At 62.0% G+C, this 23,838-nt stretch overlaps 1 protein-coding gene across 2 annotated transcripts; it reads left to right on the top strand.

Annotated features, from left to right (window-relative positions):
• Nucleotides 1-3,246: 3,246 nt before the first annotated feature.
• On the top strand, nucleotides 3,247-22,837 carry DBH (dopamine beta-hydroxylase). 2 transcript variants are annotated; one of them, XM_047699275.1, is made up of 12 exons: nucleotides 3,247-3,564; nucleotides 6,022-6,168; nucleotides 7,681-7,938; nucleotides 8,777-8,953; nucleotides 9,578-9,680; nucleotides 12,865-13,031; nucleotides 15,877-16,020; nucleotides 16,412-16,450; nucleotides 17,062-17,121; nucleotides 20,691-20,818; nucleotides 21,225-21,384; nucleotides 22,267-22,837. In XM_047699275.1, exons 1-12 carry the CDS (start codon nucleotides 3,247-3,249, stop codon nucleotides 22,396-22,398), a joined length of 1,833 nt encoding a protein of 610 aa, XP_047555231.1. In that variant the 3' UTR covers nucleotides 22,399-22,837. The 2 variants fall into 2 exon arrangements, with proteins under 2 accessions (XP_047555231.1, XP_047555232.1); XM_047699276.1 differs by lacking the exon at nucleotides 8,777-8,953 and having other exon boundaries at nucleotides 3,266-3,564.
• The last annotated feature ends 1,001 nt before the right edge of the window (nucleotides 22,838-23,838 follow it).

Below are 23,838 nucleotides of genomic sequence, written 5' to 3'. Positions count from 1 at the left end.
GGCAGAGCCATGAGGGATTACAGGCAGAGGATGACAGTGTCGGAGAGATGCGGAAAAGCAAAGGGCTTATTAAAACGCTGAAATTGGTGCCACCGCAGCGCCTTGGAGGGGAGCCAGGCGCTGAGCCGTGAGCTGTGTTTATTTCCCGACAGGGTGCCGGTGATACCCCGGGTGCCACCCCCAATCCCTCTGCTTCTGGAGGGCAAATGGGACCTAAACACCAGGGCTGAGCCCGGCGGGCAAGGGAGCAGGGGTCAGAGGGCGCGCAGGAGGGAGCCGTGCAGCCCAGCATTTGCGGCGTCCGCCGGGCACCCGGGGAGGGCAGGTGGGTCACGGGTTGCAGACCGGGGCTGGAGGACCGCTGAGCGTGGCTTCCTCACCCCAGCTCAAATTGCTAGTTTGTGAAAATCCATTAATGCAGGGAACCGCACATCGCGGCAGAGGCCCTGCGATTGGCCCGGGTCCCTCCCACCCCCCTGCCCCCTCTGGGGCGCAGAGTGTCCCCAGCTTTTCTCCCTGGCTGCATTTGTCATCCGAGTGTCCCTTCCTTCCTCCTGACTCCAGCAGAATGTCCCTGACCTTGGCCACCTCCCAGGGCAGCACCCTCCCCCCACCGCCACCCCTTGCTAGAAGTGCACTTTGGGGTCCTTGCCCTGGTACTTGGTCTGGCCCGGCCCGAGGGGCAGGTTGTTAACTTCTCTGAAGCCCAGTGCCCTGGTGTCTGAGGACAGTCATGGTTCCGGCCCTGAGACTGGGGGGGGGGTGACCCAGAAGGAAGCTGGTGGCAGGCTGGGCGTGGACACGCTTTCTAGCGCTTGCTCATTCCTAGTGCTCGGTAATTATGATTTCTGCCACCGGCTGCCTCAGCCTTGTCAACTGCGAGGGGAACGCCGGCAGCCCAGCTCCGAGCCAGAGAGAGACGGTGCCTTCGGAATCCTGGTAAAAATGAACGTGTGTACAGAGGACTCTGCTGTTTACTAAGAGTGTCACGGGCCTTCCCTCCTTCAGGAGGAGCGGCTCCGAGCATCTGCGGCTCTCCCCGTATCCAGAGAGGAACGGAGGTGTGCTCAGCGGCCCAAGGTCCTGCTCGGGGCTGACACTGCCTCCGGGGAGCTCCTGACCCCCAGCTGGGCCCTTGCTCCCAGGCCACAGGGGTGAAGCCAGCCGGAAGGTAAATAGTTGTTACGTCCCAGTCCTCTGGTGATCTGGGTGGAGAAGGGCTTCCCCAAGGATGCCTGGCTGGGACCCGGCAGGATTCGAACCCAGAACTCTGACGTCCAGGTCGGTGCACCGTGAAGACCTTGGGGTTTCAGTGCCCCAGAGTGTGGAGCCTCTGCCCCTTCTGCCTGTCTTCCAGCTGGAGCCACCTGGCTGGTGGGTACCGAGGCCGCCCGGAGGCTCACTCACAGCCAGGACCCCCGCATTTGGCCTGTACTGATGCCTGGGCCCCGTGCAAGGAGCCAGCCAGCCCCACCCACTTGCCGTGGCCACTCCCTGATCCCGGTGGGGAGTGTCTAGAGCACAGCTTGACCTCAAATGACAGACATCTGCTTACACGGCAGTTCAGAGAATGTGGGCTGCCCCCTCTCTGGGGAGAACTTCAGGGGCCCCCCCCTCTTCTGTGCAAGGCAGCTCTGCCCAAAGGCCTCTGGTCCTGAAGCCAGACACCCCCCGGTGCCCCCCGACCACCAGCACGCCGTCCTCCCAGGCACCGTGTCCCTCCGCAGCCTCCAGCAGGCTTGTCTGTCGCCCCAGGCCCAGGGCCTCCCGGACTCCAGCTTCTCCCTGTGCTTGGCGTCTGTGGGTGACAGACTCTCGAGAGGGTGTGCCCCAGGGCTTCCAGGGCCCAGCTTCCCCTGCCCAGGTCTGCAGGTGGACCTGCCGTAGAGGGAACGGTCCACGGCCTCCGCGTGGCTTCCTCCTGCCCGGTTTGGCTTCGTAGAGCAGCCGGGTTCTCATGAGGCAGGAAGTACTCCCGCCAGGGCCCAGGGAAGCTGGAATGTTCCCTCAATTCCATCTTCAGGCAGATACACTCATTCCTTCCTAAGGAACAGGGTTCAGAGCAAACCTGAGCCGGGCACGACCTGGTCTGGCTGGCCTCTGCAGATACGTGAGGACTAAATGTCATGCCAGCTGGTGACATCCCTGTGCGCCTGTGGTTGGGTTCTGGGTTTCTCCAAAGAGGGGAGGAAGAGGAGGAGGAGGAAGAAGGAACGGAGAGCAGGAGAGAGGGAGCCAGGAGACTGGAGGGAGGGACCAGAAGTGAGAGCAGAGGGCAATCAGGGAGAACTTCCTGGAGGTAGCAGCACAAGTAGTCCACTCTGCAGAGGAAGATGGGTGGGGCTGGGGTGCTGCACCAGGGCTGTGAGCCCCAATGGATCTGTGCAAAGGCCCTGTGGTAGGTGTTGGAGAAACAATGCTATAGGCCAGCTGGCCTGGGAGGGTTCACCTTCAGGTTGGGCCCACTCTAGGCTAAGGGATGTCCTAGGTCTAGGAGTTCTGGTGCTAGGGAAGCAGGCCTGTTGCTTGCACCCTTTTCTTTGTCCCCCACCAATGCACCCTGTGCCATCTGGCCCCGCCCCCCTAGCGACGCACCCACTCCTGTTGGAGCAGCCGTGGCACCAGCTGGAGCGTGTGAGGAAATAGACAGGCGACCAGAGTGGGAACAGCAGGCCATGGAGAGAGTGTCTAAACACAGGGACTATGTGGGGACCGTCTTTTATTTTTAGCCTGAAATTGGTCCACCCTCCAGCCTCGTAGAAATGGCTCACTGGGCCAGGCCCTCAGCAGCAAAGTCTCGTTACTCACCGGTCACCTCGGCAAGGAGCTCTTGTGGTCTCGGTCTGCCCGTCCGTGGATGGGGAGGCGGAGGGCCCATTCTGCCGGCTGCTCCGGGACAGGACCAGACCTGCCTGCCTGTGGGTCAGCCTGGTGCCTGGCCGGAGGCATCCGGAAGGCCTTCTGGCTCAAGGAGGGGCCCCTCTGCAGACAGCACTTTAGAGATGATAGGAGGGAAGCAAATCAGCCAGTCGGCTCCAATTCCCACTGATGGTGCCCATGTGTCATTAGGGCCAATTAGGAGAGCGAGGGAGGCAAAGGGTTTGCCCCAGGGCACGGGCTGGTGGGCGGGTCACCAGGACAATTGAATTCCCCACCAGACAAATGTGATTAGCAGTGCAGCCTGGGCCCACCCCCCAGAGGGCCGGGACATAAATGTCCCAGTGGGGCAGCCGAGCTCACCGCGCAATGCAGGTCCCCAGCCCCAGCGCGCGTGAGGCGGCCTCCATGTACGGCACAGCGGTGGCTGTCTTCCTGGTCATCCTCGTGGCCGCGCTGCAGGGCTCGGGACCCCCCGAGAGTCCCTTCCCCTACCGAGTACCGTTGGACCCCGAGGGGTCCCTGGAGCTCTCCTGGAATGTCAGCTACACGCAGGAGACGGTCTACTTCCAGCTCCTGGTGCGGGAACTCAAGGCCGGGGTCCTGTTCGGGATGTCAAACCGTGGGGAGCTGGAGAACGCTGACCTGGTCGTGCTCTGGACCGACGGGGACAGTGCCTACTTTGGGGTGAGTTGTTTCCTACCCCCGCGCTCCTGACCTTGTCCCTCCCCAGTCCCCACCCAGCCTTCATCCTGCACGTACCCCACCTTAACCCAGCAAAGGAAGTTCTCCTGCCTCTCCATTCCCGTTCCCTCTGGTCTTAGCCAAGTCCGTGTCCCAAGCTTGGGCGTCTCAGGGCTGCCCATCTGAGGACAAAACGGCAGACAGACGCCCTCCCTGGTGTCTGAGCACACACCCCGAAACAGAAGGCTGTGCTTCCGAGGCACGCACACCAGGGACGCACACACCACGTAAATGAAGGGACCGACTGCCCCCACCCTCATGGGGTGGACCCCAGGTCCCCCACCGGTGCCAACACCACCCAGGGCCCCCGAGCCTCGCAGTCACACGTGGCCAGGCGCCACACTGGGCGCGCACAGCCAGTGCCCAGGACACAGCCCCCGCAGCCCTAGCTCGCACACGAGGGTGAAGTGAGCAGGTGCGGACGCTCCGTCCGCCCCCACCCGGATGCGGAGCAAATCTACCCAGCGGACCTGAGACAGGGTGTGCTTTTGACTCCTGGCCCCCAAACTGTACCCCTCTTCCTCCTGGAAAGCGCAGAAGAAGGGGAATGTTCCCTGCAAACTGGAGATAGAGAGGTTTTGGGGTGCATTGCAAGGTGATGGGGGGCCCAGAGGACGGGGCTGCCAGAGCCTCCGTGGGGAGGAAGCACCCACCTCTCCCCACCAGAGCAGATGCAGGAGGGTTAAACATTTATTTATTTATTTTTTTTTTAAACTCAGGAGGCACTTTCTTTATCTGTAAGCAGAGGGCTTTCCTTACTTCACTCAAACGGGGGAACCTGTAGGAGCCGTGCAACCAGCTCCTGGCCGCAGGACTCGGTTTCCCTATCTGAGGAGTGGGGACAGTAATCCCTCTCCTCGGTTCTAGGTCGTGTGAGCTCAGGCGAGCTGGCATCGGCTGACACTTCTGGAGCCCAGTGGTGCTCCGCCCAGCCCCCATGGAAACTCAGCCGGTGCGGCTGGAGGCTGGGCAAGCTGGGGACAAATGCTTGGGGCCCCTCAGATAGGACGGGTGCAGGTGGGGGCCCAGATCTGGCCAGCCGGGCTGCACTGCTCTGTGTCTCATGCCGGGGGTGAGGGGTGCGTCACAGCCAAGAGACCTGGGGCAGCCCCAGCTGTGCACCATCAGCCCTTCCCAGCGGAGTCCCTGGGCCCCCGAATCAGGAGCTCTAGCTCCTCTGGGGACAGCTTTTCCTGGCTGCCCTGGAGCTGGGGTGACTTCGCCCTCCCCCACACTACAAGATTAATTTGCACAACAAATTCCTGTGCAAACAAATGTCAGACTTGTTTTTCCTCTGTGGCCCATATGTTCAACAAACAGGTTCTAGATTTCCAGCCGAAGATCAAACTAACTTTCTACTTCTACAAAACGAGTCTGCGGCTGAGCAGTGTCCCTTAGTGGGAGCCGCGTGTGCTGTTTTCCTCTAGGGGACATCTCACAAACTCTTTTTGTAGGTTTCTTTGTTTTTCTTAAGGAAACGAAGACAGCCTGCTTTAGAATCCTAAGGCCAAAGGCTTGCGGTGCTCCTGAATGGGAACAGAGGCCCGTGGCCGTGGACCTGGAGGCCTGGGGTGGGGGGTTCTTCCCTCCCTCTGAGCATCCCCTGTGGGTGACTTCTTTCCCTGCATTGGCCTGAAGGGCCCTGGATGGCCGGGCCTGACAGCCAGGTGCACAGGAGTCGGGCGGGGGGGGGGGGGGGGCAGGTCAAGGTCAGCCAGATCCATCACCTACTAACGTCCCAGCAAAATGCATTTTGGCCCTTCCTGGGCCTCAGTTCAGTCTCTCCAGGCAGAGCTAGGGCTGGGCGAGGGGAACAAGATGCCGGGGGCACAGTGTTTAAGGGGAAGCTCGGTCTCAGGGGTGTGCAAGGTCCGGGTGGGCCCTAGGGAAAGACGGCCACCTTGAACCCCCCCCCCCACTGGTTTCTCCCTTGCTTCCCAAATCTGGCCCAGCCTCCAAGCATCCCCTTTCTAAGTCTCCAGGTGCTGTCAGGACCCTCTGCAGACCAGGGGAGCGGTATGTGTCCAAGGCACCTATTCGCCATCATGGCGCCTTCTTGGTGGTCAGAGGTCTGGACACCTGCTCAGGGATGGCTTCTCTGGGCACACCGTCCTGGCATGCTGGGATGTCCAAGGCCTGAGCCCCCACGTGGGGTCTCAGAGGTGTGCGGTGAGATGTCCCCGTCCCTGCCCAGGCCCCGCGAATCCTGGCTGGCATCTGAGAGCCCTGCTTCCAGGAGTAGAGGAAGGGAGTGGGATTAGAGCTTGATTCTGCCATTTCCAGGGAGATACAGAAAGAGGGAGTGACCCCCCCAACACCAGGAGCACTCCCGGGACCCACAGGGCTTGAGCTCCGGCCCTGCTGCTTGGCCCTGGTGTTGACAGTCGCTTGTCCCCGCAGGATGCCTGGAGTGACGAGCAGGGGCGGATCCACCTAGATTCCCAGCAGGATTACCAGCTGCTGCAGGCTCGGAGGACGCCGGAAGGCCTGTGCCTGCTCTTCAAGCGGCCCTTTGGCACCTGTGACCCCAAGGACTACCTCATTGAGGTGGGTGGGGGCCCCGTGTGCCCAGGAGATCGTGGCATACCCCCAAGACCTAGGGCAGCACCCCTGGTCCCGTTATGCAGACAGAAAGCCGGGGAGGGATCTCGGTGAGGACAAGGGACCAGCTCTGCCATCAGCCTCCGGTCCCTTCCAGAGGTCCTCCTGATTGACACGGAGCTGAGATATTTCTAGATGCAGGTCCTGCCCTGAAGCCACCAGGATCTTGCTCCCAACTCTTTCCTTCTGGTTCATCACCTTCAGATGGAATTCTGGAAAGAACCCAGGAGACCTGGTTTCGCAAACTGCCCTTTTGCCAATGGGCTGCAAGGCTTGGGACAGGTCCCTTCCCCCTCCAGACCTCATTGGCTGACCTGCCTGTAAAGTGTGGGAGAAGCAGGGTGACCTGTAAGGCCCGAGCAGTCTGGAGTCCAAGAGTCCACAGCCATCAGGGATCCAAAAAACCAAGGCTTCCCGCACTGCTCCAACACACCCATGAGGGGAAACCGCCCATCTTGGCCTTGGGGACAAAATTCTTTTGGGTTTTCCAGCACACGTTGACCTTGGTCACCATGTGTGATCTTTCCAGCCTGGCCTCAGTGGCTATGTGTGCCAGAAAAGGAGACTGAGGCCCGACCGGAAGGACTGGCTCGGGGACACCCAGCATGCTGGGGACAGAGCTGGACCCAAAGCGTCCTTCCAGCACGCCGTGGAGTCCGCATACTCCGCTCAGGGCCTCGGGGTACAGGGGGGCCACAGCCTGAGGCTCTGATATGTCTTTGGACGGGAGCCTTCACGGTAGGCCCAGGTTTCTGTAAACTCAGAGAGCAAAGGGGCTGTGCACCACGGATACAAACACACACACACACTCTGGTGCCCAGAACACCCACAGGGCATTTTCAGGCCCACATCCTAGATGCAAACCCAGGCTTACAGTCCCGGCAGCACAGCGGGGGAAAGCCAAGACCAGACTCTCACCTCTTTGGGTCTGTCTGTGACCTCTAGCCCAGTGCCCACTAGAACTTTCTGTGTCTGCCGCGGCACCAGCCAGACGGTGCAGCCCTCCGAGCTCAGCGGGACTGTTGAGAAGCCCTGGTCCAGTGTTTTTCCTTCATGTGGTTATTGGCTCCTCACGCCCAGCTGTCATTGGACCGGAGGGGGTGACCCACACTTGGTCCCCTGTGGCCCTGGGGATGGTGGATATCTGAGGTGAGGCCAGCCGGCCTGGCTCATGGTGTGGCCCAGCAGTGGCTAGAGGAACTGGACGTTTCGGGCGAGTGTAGATAGATTGTGTTTGCAAAGAAAACATGTAGTTGGTGCCTGGTGCCAGCTGTGGCTGGGGGTGATTGGCTGGGGACAGAATCTCAGCTGGGTCCGCGGGGAGCCTCAAAGACCCCCTCCTTCACAGAGACAAGAGCCGGGTGTGTCACCTGCCAGGTCAGGTGGCAGGGACCTGGCAGTGCCTGGTTATGGGAGCCCAGTGCTTGGTGGGGGGGGGTCTGCGTGTCTCGGCTGCAGGATGGCACCGTCCACCTGGTGTACGGGGTCTTGGAGGAGCCTTTCGGGTCGCTGGAGGCCATCAATACGTCGGGGCTGCAGATCGGGCTACAGAGGGTCCAGCTGCTGAAACCCAACATCTCCATCCCGGCCTTGCCCTCGGACTTGCTCACCATGGAGATCCGCGCCCCGGACGTCCTGATCCCCGGCAAGAAGACCACGTACTGGTGCCACATCACCGAGCTTCCAGAGGGCTTCTCTCGGCACCACATCGTCATGGTACCTGGGGGGAGGTGGATCCCAGGGCCTCGTCTCGTCTCTACTTCCCGCTGGCACCTCTGAGGCTGCTGGAGAGACATCCCTGTCCTGGAAAGCCGTCCGTGGTTCCGCTGGCCCCAGGGGTCCCCTCATTGCCTGAACCCGAGCCACCTGTCACCTGCTCACCCCCCCACCCTCCCAGGGCGGCTGTCCTCCATGCCCCTGCTGCCCAAACGGGACCAAAGGACGCTGATGTTTTGATTTCCCCTGGGACTGGAAAGGCCATCTGTCTATCAGGTCACACCGCCTCCTGTGAAAAGGCAGCTCACCTCACGGCTCAGTTGTTCTAAACACCCACCCAGAGACACCGCGTGAGGGCAACAGCTGGTGACTGCCCCGTGTCCCTGGCCCTGGGGGACAGGGAGGGGGACTCACTCCATCTCCACAGTAGCACACTCTCAGTGGAGAAAGTGCAGCCCAGAGAGGTTGTGTGAGTGCCCAAAGTCACACGGGAGTGGCTGGCCTGTTCCCCTGGGCTCAGGCTTAGCCTCAGGGAAGCCTCTATGTCCTGGCCCAGCCACAGCCACATTCACAAGAGGACAGCTGCCTTCCTGTCCCCGCCTTATTGGGAGATGGCTTGCCGGGGTCCTCATGCCCTCGGCTTTGGAGCTCTCCGTGGGCTTTGTTTAGGGTTGGTGGCTCCCCCTTCAAAGCCCTGGGCCCCAGAAACACTCCTGGAAATTGCTTCCCTTAACCCTCCCATTTTACAGATGGGCAAGCAGAGGCCCATGGGGGGGTGTGGCTGCGGGCGAACGGGCGGGTGATCGTGGCCCCAGGCTCAGTGCCCTCTCGCCCGTAGTACGAGCCCATCGTCACCAAGGGCAATGAGGCCCTGGTCCACCACATGGAGGTCTTCCAGTGCTCCGCCCAGTTCGAGCGCGTCCCCCCATTCAGCGGGCCCTGCGACTCCAAGATGAAGCCCGATCAGCTCAACTACTGTCGCCACGTGCTGGCCGCCTGGGCACTGGGCGCCAAGGTGCAGCCGCCCCTCCCCGGCGCCCTCCCCATCTGGGCCCCGCGCCCTGGAGCCTCTGAGCAGGGCATTCCAGAAGGTGCTGGCGAGGCCTCCAGAGACCCCCGCCCCGCATGGCCCCCACCCTCAACGTTGTCTCCCGTCCACCCCCTTGGGCCACGAAGGCTTTTTCCAGCCTTTGTGGCGTTTCTATAGAAACAAAATTTGAGCGAAAGTCCTTGGCGCGAATCGATCTTGTTTCCCACTGGACTTGGGGGTTTGTACACCTGCTGGTCCTGGCGGGCAGCTGCCAGGGCCAGAAGCCACGGCCTCCGCCGGCTGCACCCACGGGGTTTCCATCAGCGGCTCCCACCGAGGCAGAGGAGGACGAGGCCAGGGCCATGCGGAGGGCCTGGGGGGTTAGGCTCGCCCCCGGGACACCAGCTCCCCCTACTCCCTGACCTTGAGTCTAATAGGGTATCTGGGTGGACTGGTAGTGAGCTGCCTGTCAGTGGGAGAACATGGCTCTAATCCCGCTGCCCCGCCAACACCCCCCACCATAGCTCAGGCCGCAACAGCTGGGTGGGACGCTTGTGAGACATGCCAGTGTGTCTGGGTCCGACTCCCTCCCCCACCCGTCCTCCGCAGGCCTTTTACTATCCAGAAGAAGCAGGCCTTGCCTTTGGGGGCGCCGGGTCCTCCAGATTCCTCCGTCTGGAAGTTCACTACCACAACCCGCTGGAGATCCAAGGTAGGGAGCTCTCGGCTTGCGTTTCTACCCCTGCCTCTGTCTGCCCTTGGGAGTCCTCGGGCTTGGATGTGCCCAGTCTGGGAGGTGTCTGGGGGGTCTGCCCAGCATGGAACCCTCCTCCCCGTGGTGCAGCCTCCTTCCCACCCGTCGGGGCAGGCATCCCTCTTATGCCTTTCCCCTGTTCCTCTCCTGAGACTGTAGTGGGCTCCCTGGGCTGGGGCCCCTTCCTGCTGGCTCATCATTGTGCCCCACGCGGTGGGGGCCTCGCATCCCACCTTCCTCACAGGCGCCCGTTGCCAGGTCCCGGCCTCCGGAAAAGGCAGGCACAGGCTCCTTGCGTGTCCATCTGCAGATGAGGAAATTAAGACCCAGGGCTCAAGGGACCCCCACTGGGGCCACGAAGTGAGTAGGCGGGGCCAGGAGGTCTGGGTCTAGGCCGACCCTGACCTCAGTCATACTGCCGTGGCTGAATGGCCCTCGAACCAGCAAGGTTGGTCGGACTCTAGAGCTGGAAGGAATCACTTAGATACTGGTCGGCTCGGAGTCCATGTGGCCCACCCTCCTCCCCACACCACTTCCTTGCTCTGACCGCCGGGACCCAGGCCCAACATCTCTGCCCCCTCCCCACAACAGGCTGGGCTGCCCCGCAGCACCTGACAGGACGGCAGGGGCAGGCCACTCCAGAGCCAGCAAGGCCCCTGCCCAGAATCCCCCCTCCGATGGCCTGACGCCTGGGAGGCACTGCCCCTGGGATTATCTTCAGGTCAAGGGAAGAGCCCAGGCTCACCCCGGGGGCATTGCTGGCTGGGTGCCCTGCCCCCGCTTCTCAAAACACATCCCAGCAGAGCAAACGCACACTTGCATCTCAGCCCGCATCTGGGATTTTCGAATCCATGTTTTCGGGGCAACGGTGGCAAACAGGCTTTGCTGGTGGGGTCTTCTATTTATGGGACCCTCCACAGTGGCATGGGGCTCCCTGTCGGAGAGGCATCTGAGGCTGCCCGGGGCCCAGCAGGGCCGTGCTGTGTGTGTTTAGGGAGATAGGTCTGCTCTGCACAGCACTAGCTGCTGGATCGCCCCGTGCCTGCAGGTGTATAGCGGGACTCGATCTTTAGGATGGTGCTACCAGTTGTTATGGGGTCAGAAACTGAAACGTTTCTGTCTGCGGCACCAGCCCCTTCCACCACACGCGGCCACATAGCCCTCTCCCTCTCCCTCTCTTTCTTTAAAAGGACGTTAATTTTCATTTGTGGAAATGAGGGGCAGAAATAGCCTGAGAGATGAGAGTGGGGGCTCCAGCCTGGGTCCCGCCATGTCCCTCTCAAGCCTTGTGACCCCTGTAGCTGTCCTGAGGCTGGGGGAGCTCCCACACCGGGCTCCCGGCTGCATGTGGCCACCGGGGTGTGCTCTGCCAACGGCTGCCAGCGAACTTCCCGCTGGAGGCATAACTAATATTTTCTGCCACTGCTGGAGTTATCTGCAGTGTGCACGGAGAAGGGCCTAAGTCAGCTGGGGCTTTCGCATGATATGGGATTTATTGCTCATTTAAAACCTGAGAGCAAATGGATTTTTGAAAACTCCTTAAGCGTCAGGGAGGTCTGTCTCTTCCTGATTATCTGGTTATATTTATGGATCCTTTGCCAAATATAAGGACGCTCTGTCACTTCACAAATCTGGAGACGGGCCGCTCTGCTATAAATATCAAAATGCCACAATTATTTCATTATTTAATCCCCATCTGAATTTTAACCAATTGCCTCTCTTTTTTATTATTATCCTCTGATGTAACTGGCCCAGAGACACAGCCGCTGAGTTTGGACATTGCGGGGGGCAGGGGGCTGGGGTGGGGGGACGCCGGAGCAGGGAAGGGGGAGGCAGAGGCGAGAGGGGGAGTTCTTGGCTCCACCTTGGGGTGGATGAGCAAGGAGACCGCTGAGCCCCTGGCAATGCTCTGGGCTCAGATCCCAGCTCTACCACTTTCCAGACCCGCGATCTTGGGCAGGGCATTCAGCTCAGGCTGCGAGACTCAGTTTCCGCATCTGTAAATTGGGGAGGATGACCCTGCGGTTGCGTGGGCTCCCCTGCCTGTGTCCCAGCTCTCCCGTACATGCTGAGAGGTTGGGCCCATGGCCAGGGCCCTGAAGTACTCAGAGACTCGGCGGGCCAATTCCAGGCAGGGGCAGAGCAGGGGCCATTGGAGGCCACGTGGTTGTGTGGCTGTGCCCGTGGCTTCTGGTGTCTGTGACCTCTGACCATCAGCTTTGTGTGAGCTCCAGGAGGCCTGCCCAGGGAGCTTCACAGACTCTCCCATTAGCAAACCACAAGAACCAGCAGGTGTGACCGGACAGTGCTGGGCAGAAGCACAGTGTTCTCCTTTGGAAGAGGCTCTTGACTTTGAGCCCAGAGAGGCCCAGAGAGGGACGGCGACTTGTCCGAGAGCACACAGCACCCTGTTGTTGACCAGATGGAGTCCGGGGCTGTGCACGAGCCAGGGGCTGGAACAGCAGACACCAGCCCTGCTCTAAGGCTCCAGGCTCCTGCTCGATGTCCTGTGATGTCGTCAGATGCGTCCCCTGGGTGCACCTTGAACTTCTGGCGGTCATCAAAGGAGTCAAGTGGGAGGCTGCGAGAAGGCTGCATCTTAGGTCTCTCCTGTCGGCTTCAGCACGCGGACGCGAGCGCTGCCCCCCGACCCCGCCGGGCACCAAGACTCGTCCAAGAGACAGGGCAGCCATGGTTCCCTGCCCTCCCATTTGCACAGACGCCCCCAAAGGTGGTCCTGCGGCAGATTCCCGTCCAGATTCCTTTGCATGTGGGGAGGAACGTGGAGTCTTTGCGAAGCCAGCTGAGGAACTGCCGGTTTCCCAGATGTCCCAGATAGCCTGCCGGCTGCTCAGCCCCAAGGACTGCAGACGCTGGGTTTTAGTTACCCGCCTTCATCAAGACTTTCCAAAGCATCCACTTAGTTTTCATAGAAACAATGTTTCTTTCTCTCCACGTGGGTGTCGCACAGGGCGTGTGAATGCACAAACAGGTGTGGCGGCCGAGGCAGCTGGTTTCTGGGGTGCGCCACAGGTGGGAGCGGCTGTGGGGCGCCAGCGTGGCCGAGGGGGCCGGGGGCCGTGCCGGAGCCCAAGCACTGGGGTGAGGGCACCTCCGCCCACCTCCACCCTCTTCCTCCCAGGCCGGCGGGACTCCTCCGGCCTCCGCCTGTACTACACGGCCACGCTCCGGCGCTTCGACGCGGGGATCATGGAGCTGGGGCTGGTGTACACGCCCCTGATGGCCATCCCCCCGCAGGAGACGGCCTTCGTCCTCACCGGCTACTGCACCGACAAGTGCACCCAGATGGTGAGTGGCGCGGGGCGGGCTCCTGCCGCTCCGTCGCCCCAGCTCCCCGGCGGAGGTCCTATGGGTGTTGAGGGCGGCTTCGGGGCTTTGGTTCCGCAGCCCTGCAGTTTCCCCGTGGTCCTCCCTCCCCTGTGTGCGCCAAGGAGCCTCGCTGTGGGCCTCCTTCTCCAGCAACAGCCTGCCCACCCCCGGCCAGTCGAGCCAGCCGCCTTGAAACAATGTGAGTAAAACCGGGGGGCCTTCCGCCTCCCAGGGTAGGCGCTGCCGCAGGGCTACAGCCCCACTCAGCTGCAGGGCCCCCTCCTCTCCCCACAAGACAGTCAGATGAAACATTGTTACACGCTCTTGTATGTGGTGTCTGAGAGCAAAGCAGCAGAACAGGAAAACCTCCGTCTTCTAACTTGCCATTTGGTGGCTGCGTGCCCTTGCCCTGCATGGTTTCACGGGGCACCTCCCCAGGGTTGGACCGCTGAGCCCAGGGGGCACCGTTCTCAGGGCTGTGGGAGGGTAGATGGGGCACAGACCCCCGAGCAAACGCTCCCCAGGTGCGGCAGAGACACCCCAATTCTGCGCCCTCGGTGCTGCCCTGCCTCACCCAGCCCTGCCTGTACTGACCTGCCCCAGGGTCGCCACCGTCTCACCTGTGGCAAGAGGCTAAAGGGAGGTCCTTGTACGCCAGGAACACGTTTTACCAGGTAGATCCCATAAATTGTCATGCACAGAGGACATGAGCTTGAATAGATCTCACAAAAACGCCAGCCAGAAAGTGCATCCAAAACTTCCCACACACGGCCCCAGTGGGCGCCCGGGTCCCACGCCTGCCCGGCCCCCACGTTATCCATATTTCTAAATACTCCCCTTCACTGTTGTTCGGTGTGAGCTCCCCCGACTAAATTGTAGAGTTGAGGGTCTTTTCCTCCGCCTCTTGGTGGATGTTCTTCCCTGTGAGTAACTTTTCTGCGACCTTTGTCCGGTGTTCCTGGGGGTCCTGTCTCGCTGTTGGCTTCTGGGTTCTTTTTTATGATGTCTGCGAATGTGCCGACACTTTCTCCCACACCGTACCTCTGCATCCCACAGCACACTGCTAGGGACATGCTGTCACCCCCTCTCCCAGCAGGGGACACGAGTGGGGCTCGCTGGGGCCAGAGTCCCGGCAGGTGCAGGGCGTGGAGCCGAGTGTGGCTCTGTCTGACCTCTGGAGCTCTGCCCACCACAGCAGGCTGCGGGGGTGAGGTGTAGCGTGCACATGCCTCTCCAGGGAGCTGACTCTCCAGTGGACTCTGTGCTCCTTGTGGGCTCCCTGAGCTTGCAGGCTTCCCGCCACTAGGAGAGCAGACCGTCCGGACCCGCAGAGACAGAGCTATTAGCTGTGCAGGAGAGGAGCTCCTTTTGTCCGAGACCAGCATCTGGTGCTCTTTCCCGTGTCCCCGCAGTGCGCATCAGTGACACCTCCTGCCATGGGAAAGGCCCCGTGGCCTGGGCCTGGAGCTGGGGGGGGGGGTGACCTACTCACGGTGCCCCAGGGAAAGGGGCCCCAGGCCCCAGTGAGCCGTGACCTAGAGAACGCGTCTAGGGAGGCTGGGCCCACAGACCTGCTGGCTCTTGCCAGTCTCCAAATACTTCACGGCGGGGAAAGGACTTACTCTTCTTCCCCTAAAGACTACGTTCTTCTTCAAAATTGCGTCACGTGGGCTGCTCGTTGAAGGGACCCCACGGAGCCTGGCTTCACCTCTCCTTTAGCAGATCCCCGAGGGGCATAAATCCGGCAACCGAAAGGCTGGCGTAGGGGAGAGCAGTCGAGATACCCTTATCGAAATGGACCAGCCAAGGGGAAGTACAGCTTTGGGGACTGCAGGCCACGGGACGGCACTTCTCTGTGCAGTCATCAGGCTCCCGCATCTCCGGGCGAGTGGCCAGCCTCCGGGAGTGAAACCCGGGGCCCTGCGAGCCCGCAGGGGCTCCTAGGCCCCACTTCTAGCTGTCACATGTGTGGCCACACGGTTCCCTCGTCCTCAAATCATTGCAAGGGGGCCCGAAGTTTCCCTAACGCCAGCAGCGGGTGGAGGGCACGAGGGAAGGCAGATAGAAGGCACCGCCCTCCGGGATCACCCGGTGACAGAGCCACAGCCGCGGGGGCGCCCTGAGCCGCTGACAGCTGGACGGCAGCTAGCGGAGCGCGGTGCTGTGCGGTCAGGGAGACGACAGGTGGTTGAAGAGTACGCTGCAAGTGTGTAATCCACTTAGGAAATGTTCGGTCTCAACAAAGCTCACCTCAAGTTCTTGAAAGTGGCATTTGTCTGGAAATCTCCTTAGGCGTTAACAGAGAACGAATGCGTCTCAAAGGGACATGGTCAGTGCCATGGCCGTGAGGCAGGGGGAGGTGCCCCGGGGGCTGGGCCGGAGGGCCTGCTTGCATCACCCCCTGGTGGGTGCTGCATGGGACAGCCTTGCCCCAGACCCGAACCTGTGGAGCAAGGAGGTCACACCTTGCTCGTCTTGGTGGCCCCCTGCCTGGGGTGGGCTCTCCTTAAGGTCCATTGAGTAAAAGGAGAGTGGACTGAGCAAGCTTCAGGGGTTCCAGAGAGAAGGAAGCAGGCTGTCCACCCTTTACCCCAAGCCTCCAGGGGCTCCTGGCCAGGCAGCAGATTTGGAAGCCCAGGGCAGTGACAATGACTTCACCCTGTGGGCAACTCAAGCCCTACTGAGTTTCCAGAGGGACCCTGGCCATGCAGGGAGAAAGACATCGGGCCCTGTGGCCTATGGTCAATGCCCGGAGCCAGTGGGAGGGCTGGGGCCAGGGTCCCCTGCGTGCTGGGCCCTAACCCTGCCGTCCCCCGCCCCGTAGGCCCTGCCGCCCTCAGGGATCCGCATCTTCGCCTCTCAGCTCCACACACACCTGACCGGGAGAAAGGTGGTCACCGTGCTGGCCCGGAATGGCCAAGAGAGGGAGATCGTGAACCGGGATGACCACTACAGCCCTCACTTCCAGGTAGGGGCTGCTCGGGGCCTGGTGGGGGGGCTGGCAACTTCTTCTCTCTTCCGCGGCCATAGGAACACCCCGGTAGCGGGTTCCCTCTCCTGGGTCAGGCCCCAACACCCCAGAGCACACAGCGGCCAGCCCTTCCCTTTTGGAGATTCGGTCAGGGCAGGGCTCTGATGGTAAGTTCTGGCATGCGGCTGGTTTTAGGTTTGAGGGGACCCGGGCAGCCCAATAGTAAAGTCTGTCCTGGGTAACTACCTTCCTGTTCTCATCCTTCCTGGCTGGAGGCCGCACTTAGCCAGCCCTCCTTCCCCCCAAGGGGCTGGGAGCACAGCCCCGGAGAGCCGGGGAGGACAGGGGGCTGGGAGCTGGGTCTGAAGTCTCCCCTTTGCCCACCCAGGAGATACGCATGTTGAAGAAGGTCGTGTCTGTGCACCCGGTGAGTGCCCAGTCAGGAATGGTGAGGCTGGGGGGGCTGGGACTGCCCCCCAGAGGAGAGACAGAAGGGGGTGGGGGATGGCAGAGGCCTTGTGAAGGTCTTCTAGACCCGCATCCACGCAGGGCAGGGGCTGGGCTCATCCCACAGTGAGACTTGCTTGAGACGTCACAGGGAGGCCTCAGAGGGGCCCGGAGGAGGCAGCACCCAGGGTGACCTGCGTCCCCCTGCCCGACAAGCTGGCCACAGACCCTAAGAGGTACAAGGAGAGACAGGGGCATGGGGGTGACTAGTGGGGCCCCGGATCGTGCAGAAGAATGCCAGGTCAGGTACGAGGTGGCCCAAGTTCACCCACGGGCTGTGAAATCGCCACCCAGTCTGCACTGCTGTGATCGGGAGCGCGGAAGCCGACAGGTAGTCAGTCCCTGGGGACACCCAGATTTTGACCCGCACGTGTGGGGGCCCAGAGAATACCACAGGGTTCCTTAGTAATAGGCTGATGACCACGTCACCTGACATAGGCAATAGCTCGGTCAAACGTGGGACAGGCCCTGTGCACCTGTTACCCCCAGGTAGGCAGGTGTTGATGAACCTCTATTGGCTTGGTTCCCCAGGGGGACGTGCTCATCACTTCCTGTACCTACAACACAGGGGACAGGGACCTGGCCACTGTGGTGAGTCACCTGACTTTTCCCTGCTGCCTGCTCATGGAATGTGTGAGACCTAGGGTGGGGCTGGGGGGTGCCATTCAGGGCTTTCTTTGATTTCATGAGGACAAGTCTAAGTCCTCTCCTTGAGCACCGGTGGTCGGGGGCAGGGGGTGACCTCCCTCATTCATTCAGTAAACCGGTGGTTCTCAGGGCGTGGTCCCTGGCCAGTGGCGCAGCTTCTCCTGGGGAACTTGGTGCAAACACAAGCTCACAGGCTCCACTCCAGACCTCGAGTTAGAATGTGGGTGGGGACACGTGGCCTTCTGGGGTTGAAGGAGCTCCCCAAGTGACCCTGACACCTGGCGGAGTTGGAGAGCTGCTGCTGTAAATGTGTCCGTCCTGTGTGCGGAGGCGGGGATAAGGGACACGCAGTCGATCCCTGTCCTCGGGGAGCTCCGCCCACTGGGGGGATCGGGGTTGGGCAGGTGACAGGCAGAGTTAGAATAAACACCGCTGGGGCACGGGCCAGGGGGGAAGGGGAAAGGTGGTCAGGTGGGGCTGGGGGAAGGCGACTGAGTGCCCGGGCAGAGGGAAAGCTGCAGGAAGGCCCCCAGGACCCAGAATGATCCTCAGACCTCCGAGACCAAGCCCGCAGACTGGGGCTGGTGAAAGTGAGCCGGCTGTAGAAACACCGGTCTTCACCCCCCCCCCCCCACTTTGGGGCTCCTGGCAAAGACCAGACCGTGCAGAGGTGCGGCTGACTCTGCTCGGCAGGGGTGCGAACTGAGAGCATTTGGGCTGTGCCGTGGGTAGCCCAGGAGGAGGGTCCATCCGGGAGACACTGTCCCCTGAAGCTAGCTGTGCGGGCAGGTGGCTGCAGGCCGTCAGCCGGCCGGTGCACTCCAGAGAGGGAAAGGTTGTGCTGTTGGTGCCAACGCGTGGTCCCCAGACACCAGCCCGGGCTGGCCAGGCAAAGTGAGCGCCTGCTAACAGATGCTTGCCAGTCACCTTGTTCATCCCCGGGACCCCCCCGTTATCCTATGAAACAGGAGGCTCCGGTGGAACAGACCTGGGGCTACAGTCCCCGGGAATCTGGTCGACCCCATGGCGGCCCGCTTTTGGCTTTCATTCAGTGGTTTTTTCAATGCCTTCTCAAGATATGACCCACGTACCCAGTAAGTCACCCATTTCGAGTGTGCAGCTCAATGGCGTTTTAGTCTGTGTGCACGTGTGTGCCTCCATCCACACGGTCAAGTTCAGAACAGAACAAGCTGTCTTTCAAAACAACCGACCCCCTTTGCCACCACCATCCCCCAGCCCCCGGCAAGCACTGTCCCTCCCTCTGTCTCTGTGGGTTTGTCCCTCCTGGACCTTCAGCTGCAGGAGTCCTAGGATCTGTGCTCTCTCAGGATGGGCGTCTTGCCCTCAGCGTCTGTCACCAGGGTTCACCCGGGTTGTCCTGAGAACTTCCCACCTTTTCACGGCCGAGTGACGTCCCTGTGTCTGGACGGACCATGGTCGTGGACCCATTCTCCAGGGGTGAACATTCAAGTGGTTTCACCCCAGCCTCAAGGTACGAGTCTCTGTGTTTTCACAGGTGACAGGAGGCTCAGAGAGGGAAGACACTTGCCAGAGGTCACACAGCCTATAACTGGCAGAGCAGGGATTTAATGCAGGGCCGTGTGCCTGCAGGCTCTTGCCACACTGATCCTCCCTCCCTCTGAATTTGGGGGGGACAACAACTCTGCATCCATGGGCATAAACTCGGGGAGCAGGAGAGCTTTGCAGGCGCACAGTCCTGACCTAAACCCCATGCCCCTTCTTCTATCTCAAGAGGAATCTGTCCATATAACAGGTGTTGAAGTGCAGTGCTTCCTCCACATGCTGGGGCTTAGTCTAACGGCTCACCCCATCCAAGCTCAGGGACCCTTAAAGCCTTGCCAGGACCCTGTGAGGCAGGTGCCCTTGGGACACAGTGAGATGGAACCACCAAGGGCCCTCGGCTAGCAGGGGGCAGGGCTGGTCCAGGTGCCAAGGGCTCTGAGCTGTTGTGCCAAGACTCCTGGCAGGACGGCCGCATCTCCCCATTCTACAGGTGAGCCCACTGAGGCCGAGGGCGGGAGCGGGGGACTTGCCCGAGCAGTGAGGGGGACCCCCAGGCACAGACCCCCCCACACTACTTCTGCGAGGGCCCTGCTCCCTGCCCGCCCTCCCCCACAACCACCTCCTCGAGGGAAGCTGGTGGCCTGTCCCAGGATGTTCAGGCCCCATGAGCACCCTGATGTCCCCAGCTGCCCCACAGCCTCCTCCAGGGGCCCCTGTGTCACTGGTGGGACCAAGGAGGGGGACGGCGGGCTTCCCATAGTGTGACCACCCTCGCACCTGAGGGACAGGGGTTTCACGATGTGCTTTCCACGTGGAGGTGGAGAGGGAGGGACGGCTTCCATGAGCAGAGCCTTCCCGGGCTCAGGACTCTGTCTTGAGCGCTAAGGTGGGGAGCTGTGGGAGTCTGCAGGGTTGGAGGAGAGAGGTGACCCCCCCATCGGAGGCCAGGCAGTACGGCGTGTGGGGCTCTGGCACCCTAGGAAACCAGAGGACGGTACAGGGACACCAATCCGCAGGGGCCCCGCAGGAGATTTCCGTCTAGAGGGGCCGACTTGAGCAGCGTCTATAAGGACCGGGGGCTGAGGCAAGCCCGCGGCTGGGCTCCTCACTGTCTTTCTTTCCGCTGCCAGGGAGCAGATGCTGCTCTCCCCTTGGAAGATGCCAAACGCCTAGCGCGCCCCCCCCCCCCCCCCCCGCCCCGTCATCGGTCACAAGCAGCTGGTGGGAGCCCGGGACGTGGCACGGGCGGGGCAGGAGGCACTCCGTTGACTTGCTGGGGTCCCGGCTGGCTGTTCTCTTATCGTTCCCTGCCGAGTGTGGAGTGTTCCTCCGCCCCTCGCCATCGCCCCCGCTCCTCCCGCTGCCTGTATCCCACTTCTGCCAGCACTAGGCTCCAGGAACAGGGACCAGGCCAGGGGCTTGGAGCCCAAGGTGGCAGGGAATCCCCACTCTGCCCCGTCCCACACGACAAAGCTGAAGGGTTGCCCTGGGAGGCTGCTGTGTGGTCCTCTAGCCACCATCCCCACTCCCGGAGCCCCTCCTCCCCTTAGAGCCGAGTTCTGGAAATGTCTGGCGGACAGTGCTGTGTCCGCGGTGTGAGGGGAGGCCTTCCCTGCCGTCCCTGCTTCCAGGCTCCCACCGGATGCCGAGGGAACCCCTCTTCGGCCAAGGATGGAGAGGCTCCGCCCACTCAGGCCTCGCCCCTTAGCTTCCCCGGGATTCAGTTTCTGTATCCATAAAATGGGCACACTCGGTCCCCACTCTCCTCGCCCTATGGTCGTTCTCTGGCTCACACGGGCGGCCCCGGAGACGCAGCTGCTGGCTGACTGGTTCGTGGTCTGACTTTCCCGTGGAGGGAGGCGGACCTCCGAGCAGACAGCGTTCTGCTCACAGAACTCGCTGAACCCTGGTGCGCGCAGCACGGTCCGCGGAGGAGCGCAGGGTGCGCGCCTGAAGCGCGGTCCTGACGGGCGCCCTCCCCTCCGCAGGGGGGCTTCGGGATCCTGGAGGAGATGTGCGTCAACTACGTGCACTACTACCCCCGCACGCAGCTGGAGCTCTGCAAGAGTGCGGTGGACGCCGGCTTCCTGCGGAAGTATTTCCACACCGTGAACAGGTGCCGGTCCCCGGGCGTGTCCCCGGGCAGGCGCGGCGGAGGAAGCCCGACACAGGCAGGGTTGGCCCCGGGGGAAGTGAGGAATCCAAGCTAGGTGCTGGGAGCAGGAGGAGCGGACAAGTGGCAGCGGTGCCTCCACGTCCCTCCGAGGGGTGGGCGGTAACGTGGCTAGTCCATCTCCATACCCTTTTCCTGCTGAGCTTGGACTTGGCCTGAGAAGCCCCCTTCGGCCCAACTCTGGAGCAGCCGTTCCCAGCCCTTCCGAGGCGAGCTGGGAGAGGAAGCCCTATTAGCCATCACCAGCAGGGGTGGCAGAGCCCGGATAGCTGGCGGGGTGGGGACGTGTCACCCCCGCGGCCACCCCACTGCCCGCCCCCAGCCTGGGCTGTGTCCCCTGCCCCACCAGGTTCAATGCGGAGGAAGTGTGCACCTGCCCTCAGGCCTCTGTCCCTGAGCAGTTTGCTTCCGTTCCCTGGAACTCCTTCAGTCGAGACATGCTCAAGGCCGTGTACGGCTTCGCACCCATCTCCGTGCACTGCAACAAGTCCACGGCCGTCCGCTTCCCGGTAAAGCGCCGCGGGGGCTGGCCCCTCTGCTCCCCGGGCCCCACCGAGGACCCCAGCGTGGAGTGACGGGGCTCCACTCCAAGGAGTGCTCATGCAGAACAGCTGGAGAAATCAGGGGGTGGCAGACAGGGCCCCAGACAGACAGACGGCCTGCAGAGGGAAGGACTGATAGCACCGCCAGGCAGGGTGGCTACCGTCCCCTGGGCGACATCACATCACGGGACTCCAGTAGGTGGTGTGAGCAGGGCGCCAGCAACGCCCCCAGAGCCTAAAAATAAAGTGCAGGGGGAGGGGCAGGTGAGAAGCCAAACAGTCTGAAGCTGTAGGCTGGCTTGTCTCCTTATCTGGGACCCACTGGGATGCAGAGGCATCTCATTTATTCCCGAGCGAGCAAAGCCCCAGAGAGCGGCTGGTGGAGACCAGGCTCATGCTGAGCAGGGTGGGGAAGGATCTTTGTGCCTGTGGGTCTGGGAGGCAGATTTGCTGCTGGCATCTGGGAGCCAGATTAACTGCCGAATCGAACGTTCCCGGCACCAAGGGCAGGGCTGATGCTGGCTGGCGGCCAGGACGCAGTGTGGACACCTGGCGTGGCAGCCTTGTCGGGGAGGAGGTCTACAAACTCAGCCTGCACCTGGGGGCTCTGACTGTGTCATCTGGGGGCTCCTGAAGTGAGGGACAGCGAGGGAGTCAGGGGGCTGGTGGGATGGGGGTTCCGGGTCAGGACCCCCAAGTAGCAACCCGAAGGTAGGAGGGTGAGTTTAGTTTGGGACAAGATGAATTTGAGGGCAAGAACGCAAGAGATCATGGGGGAGAGCGGCTGGGAAGGGGGTGCCCCGTCTCATCCGCCTAGCCTCAGTTTACCACCTGGTCCTTTCTTTGCAGGGTGAGTGGGATCTGCAGCCCCTGCCCAAGATCACCTCCAAGCTAGAAGAGCCCACCCCTCGGTGTCCAGCCAGCCGGGGTCAGAGCCCCACCAGCCCCACTGTGGTCAGCATTGGTGGGAGCAGAAGCTGAGTGGGGGGCTGCCCCTCACTACCCCCTCCATGTTGTGGCTGTGGGCTCACACCAGCTCTATGCACCCCCATTCTCTGAAGACCCCTGTTGGAACAGCTCTGCGTGCCCAGGGTGGATGGCTAGGCCGAGCCCCAGCCTGAGACCATGGTCCATTCTAGCATTTGCCCCTCAAGGGCCCGCTGCATGACCAAGAGGGTCCCGCGAGAGTTCCTTCTTGACCTACCTGGGACTGGGGTGACCAACACCTTCCCCACACCCACCTTGGAGGTCTAGAGCAAGGTGCGCCCTCCCAGTCCCCACCCCCGAAAACCCTGACTCTTGCATTGGGAGGGGAGCTTTGCTGGGCCATGGGGCGGACCCCCCAGCCCGGCCCCCGCGTCCCCAGCCCCTGTCGATGGCGGTCTGTGTTGGTGTGCTGTGGGTACACGTGCTGCTTAAACGTTTCCCTGCAGAGTGGCTCGTGTGTCGCAGTGGGCGTCTTCTCCGTCGCGGGGGCAGGACAGCCACTTAGCTAGTTAGAGGTTTGCCTGGGGAGACTGCTTCCTTGCTGGGTAAATAGATGTTCTCGCCCACCTAAAGGGAAGCGCTAACAACTCTCGCCACCACCGAAAGATGAACCGGCAAGGACCCAGACAGGGATCCGGGTGCCGGCTCCTTGGGGCAGTGGGTCATCAGTCCCGGGCGGCTTTCCCGCCGGCGGTGGGACAAGTGGGTAGACCCGGCTCCGGCCTCGGGCCTGCGTGAGAAGTGCTGTGCCTCCGTCTTGCTACAACACCCACCTCCCTGGCCCTCGGCTTCCTCCTCTACCCCATGGGACCCATGCCGGCGGCGTGCGCGAGGCTGTAACGCTGCCCCGTGGGCCGGTGCTCCGGGCTGGCCGGCACAGGTGGCGCTGCCCCCGTGGGAGAAGGCCGAGTCGGAGCCGCCTTTCCACAGCAGGCGCTCTGCCCCGCGGCCGAGCTGGAGCAGGCCTCATGCTTCCCGGGACGGCCTCCACCTCCGTCCCCTCTGAGCTGCCTTCCATTTAAGGCCAAGTTTGTCTCCTTGATGGTTTCTGGAGGGAGTAACGGATGCGACTGTGTTCCGCCAGTTCAGCAAAAATGCCGCCCAGCCTCGGGGGGGGGGGGGCGAGAGGCTGATGGATGGACCCCCCGGTCCCCCCTCGGATAACGGCCACTGAGCGGCCGCCTCTCCCGAGACCCACTCCATCACAGACGCGGACAAACGGGCCCAGACTCGCTGCACTGCGTCGTGTAAATCACGGCTTCCCGCGCTGTAAGTCACGCGGCGTGATCGCTGTGAAATGCCGCCCGGGCGGAGGTGGGACAGCCCGCCGGCCCTCTGTCTTCTTTATCGCTTCGGGTGACAGGTGCAGGAGAGGCCCCTCCCCACAAGCGCAGGCCTCGGGACCGTGGCCCAGAGCACACCCAGCCTCGGGCC

The sequence above is a fragment of the Lutra lutra genome, chromosome 13, assembly GCF_902655055.1.
Source record: "Lutra lutra chromosome 13, mLutLut1.2, whole genome shotgun sequence".
NCBI lineage: Eukaryota > Metazoa > Chordata > Mammalia > Carnivora > Mustelidae > Lutra > Lutra lutra.
The sequence above is the reverse complement of the archived record's forward strand: the minus strand, read 5'-3'. Positions and strand labels throughout refer to the sequence as shown.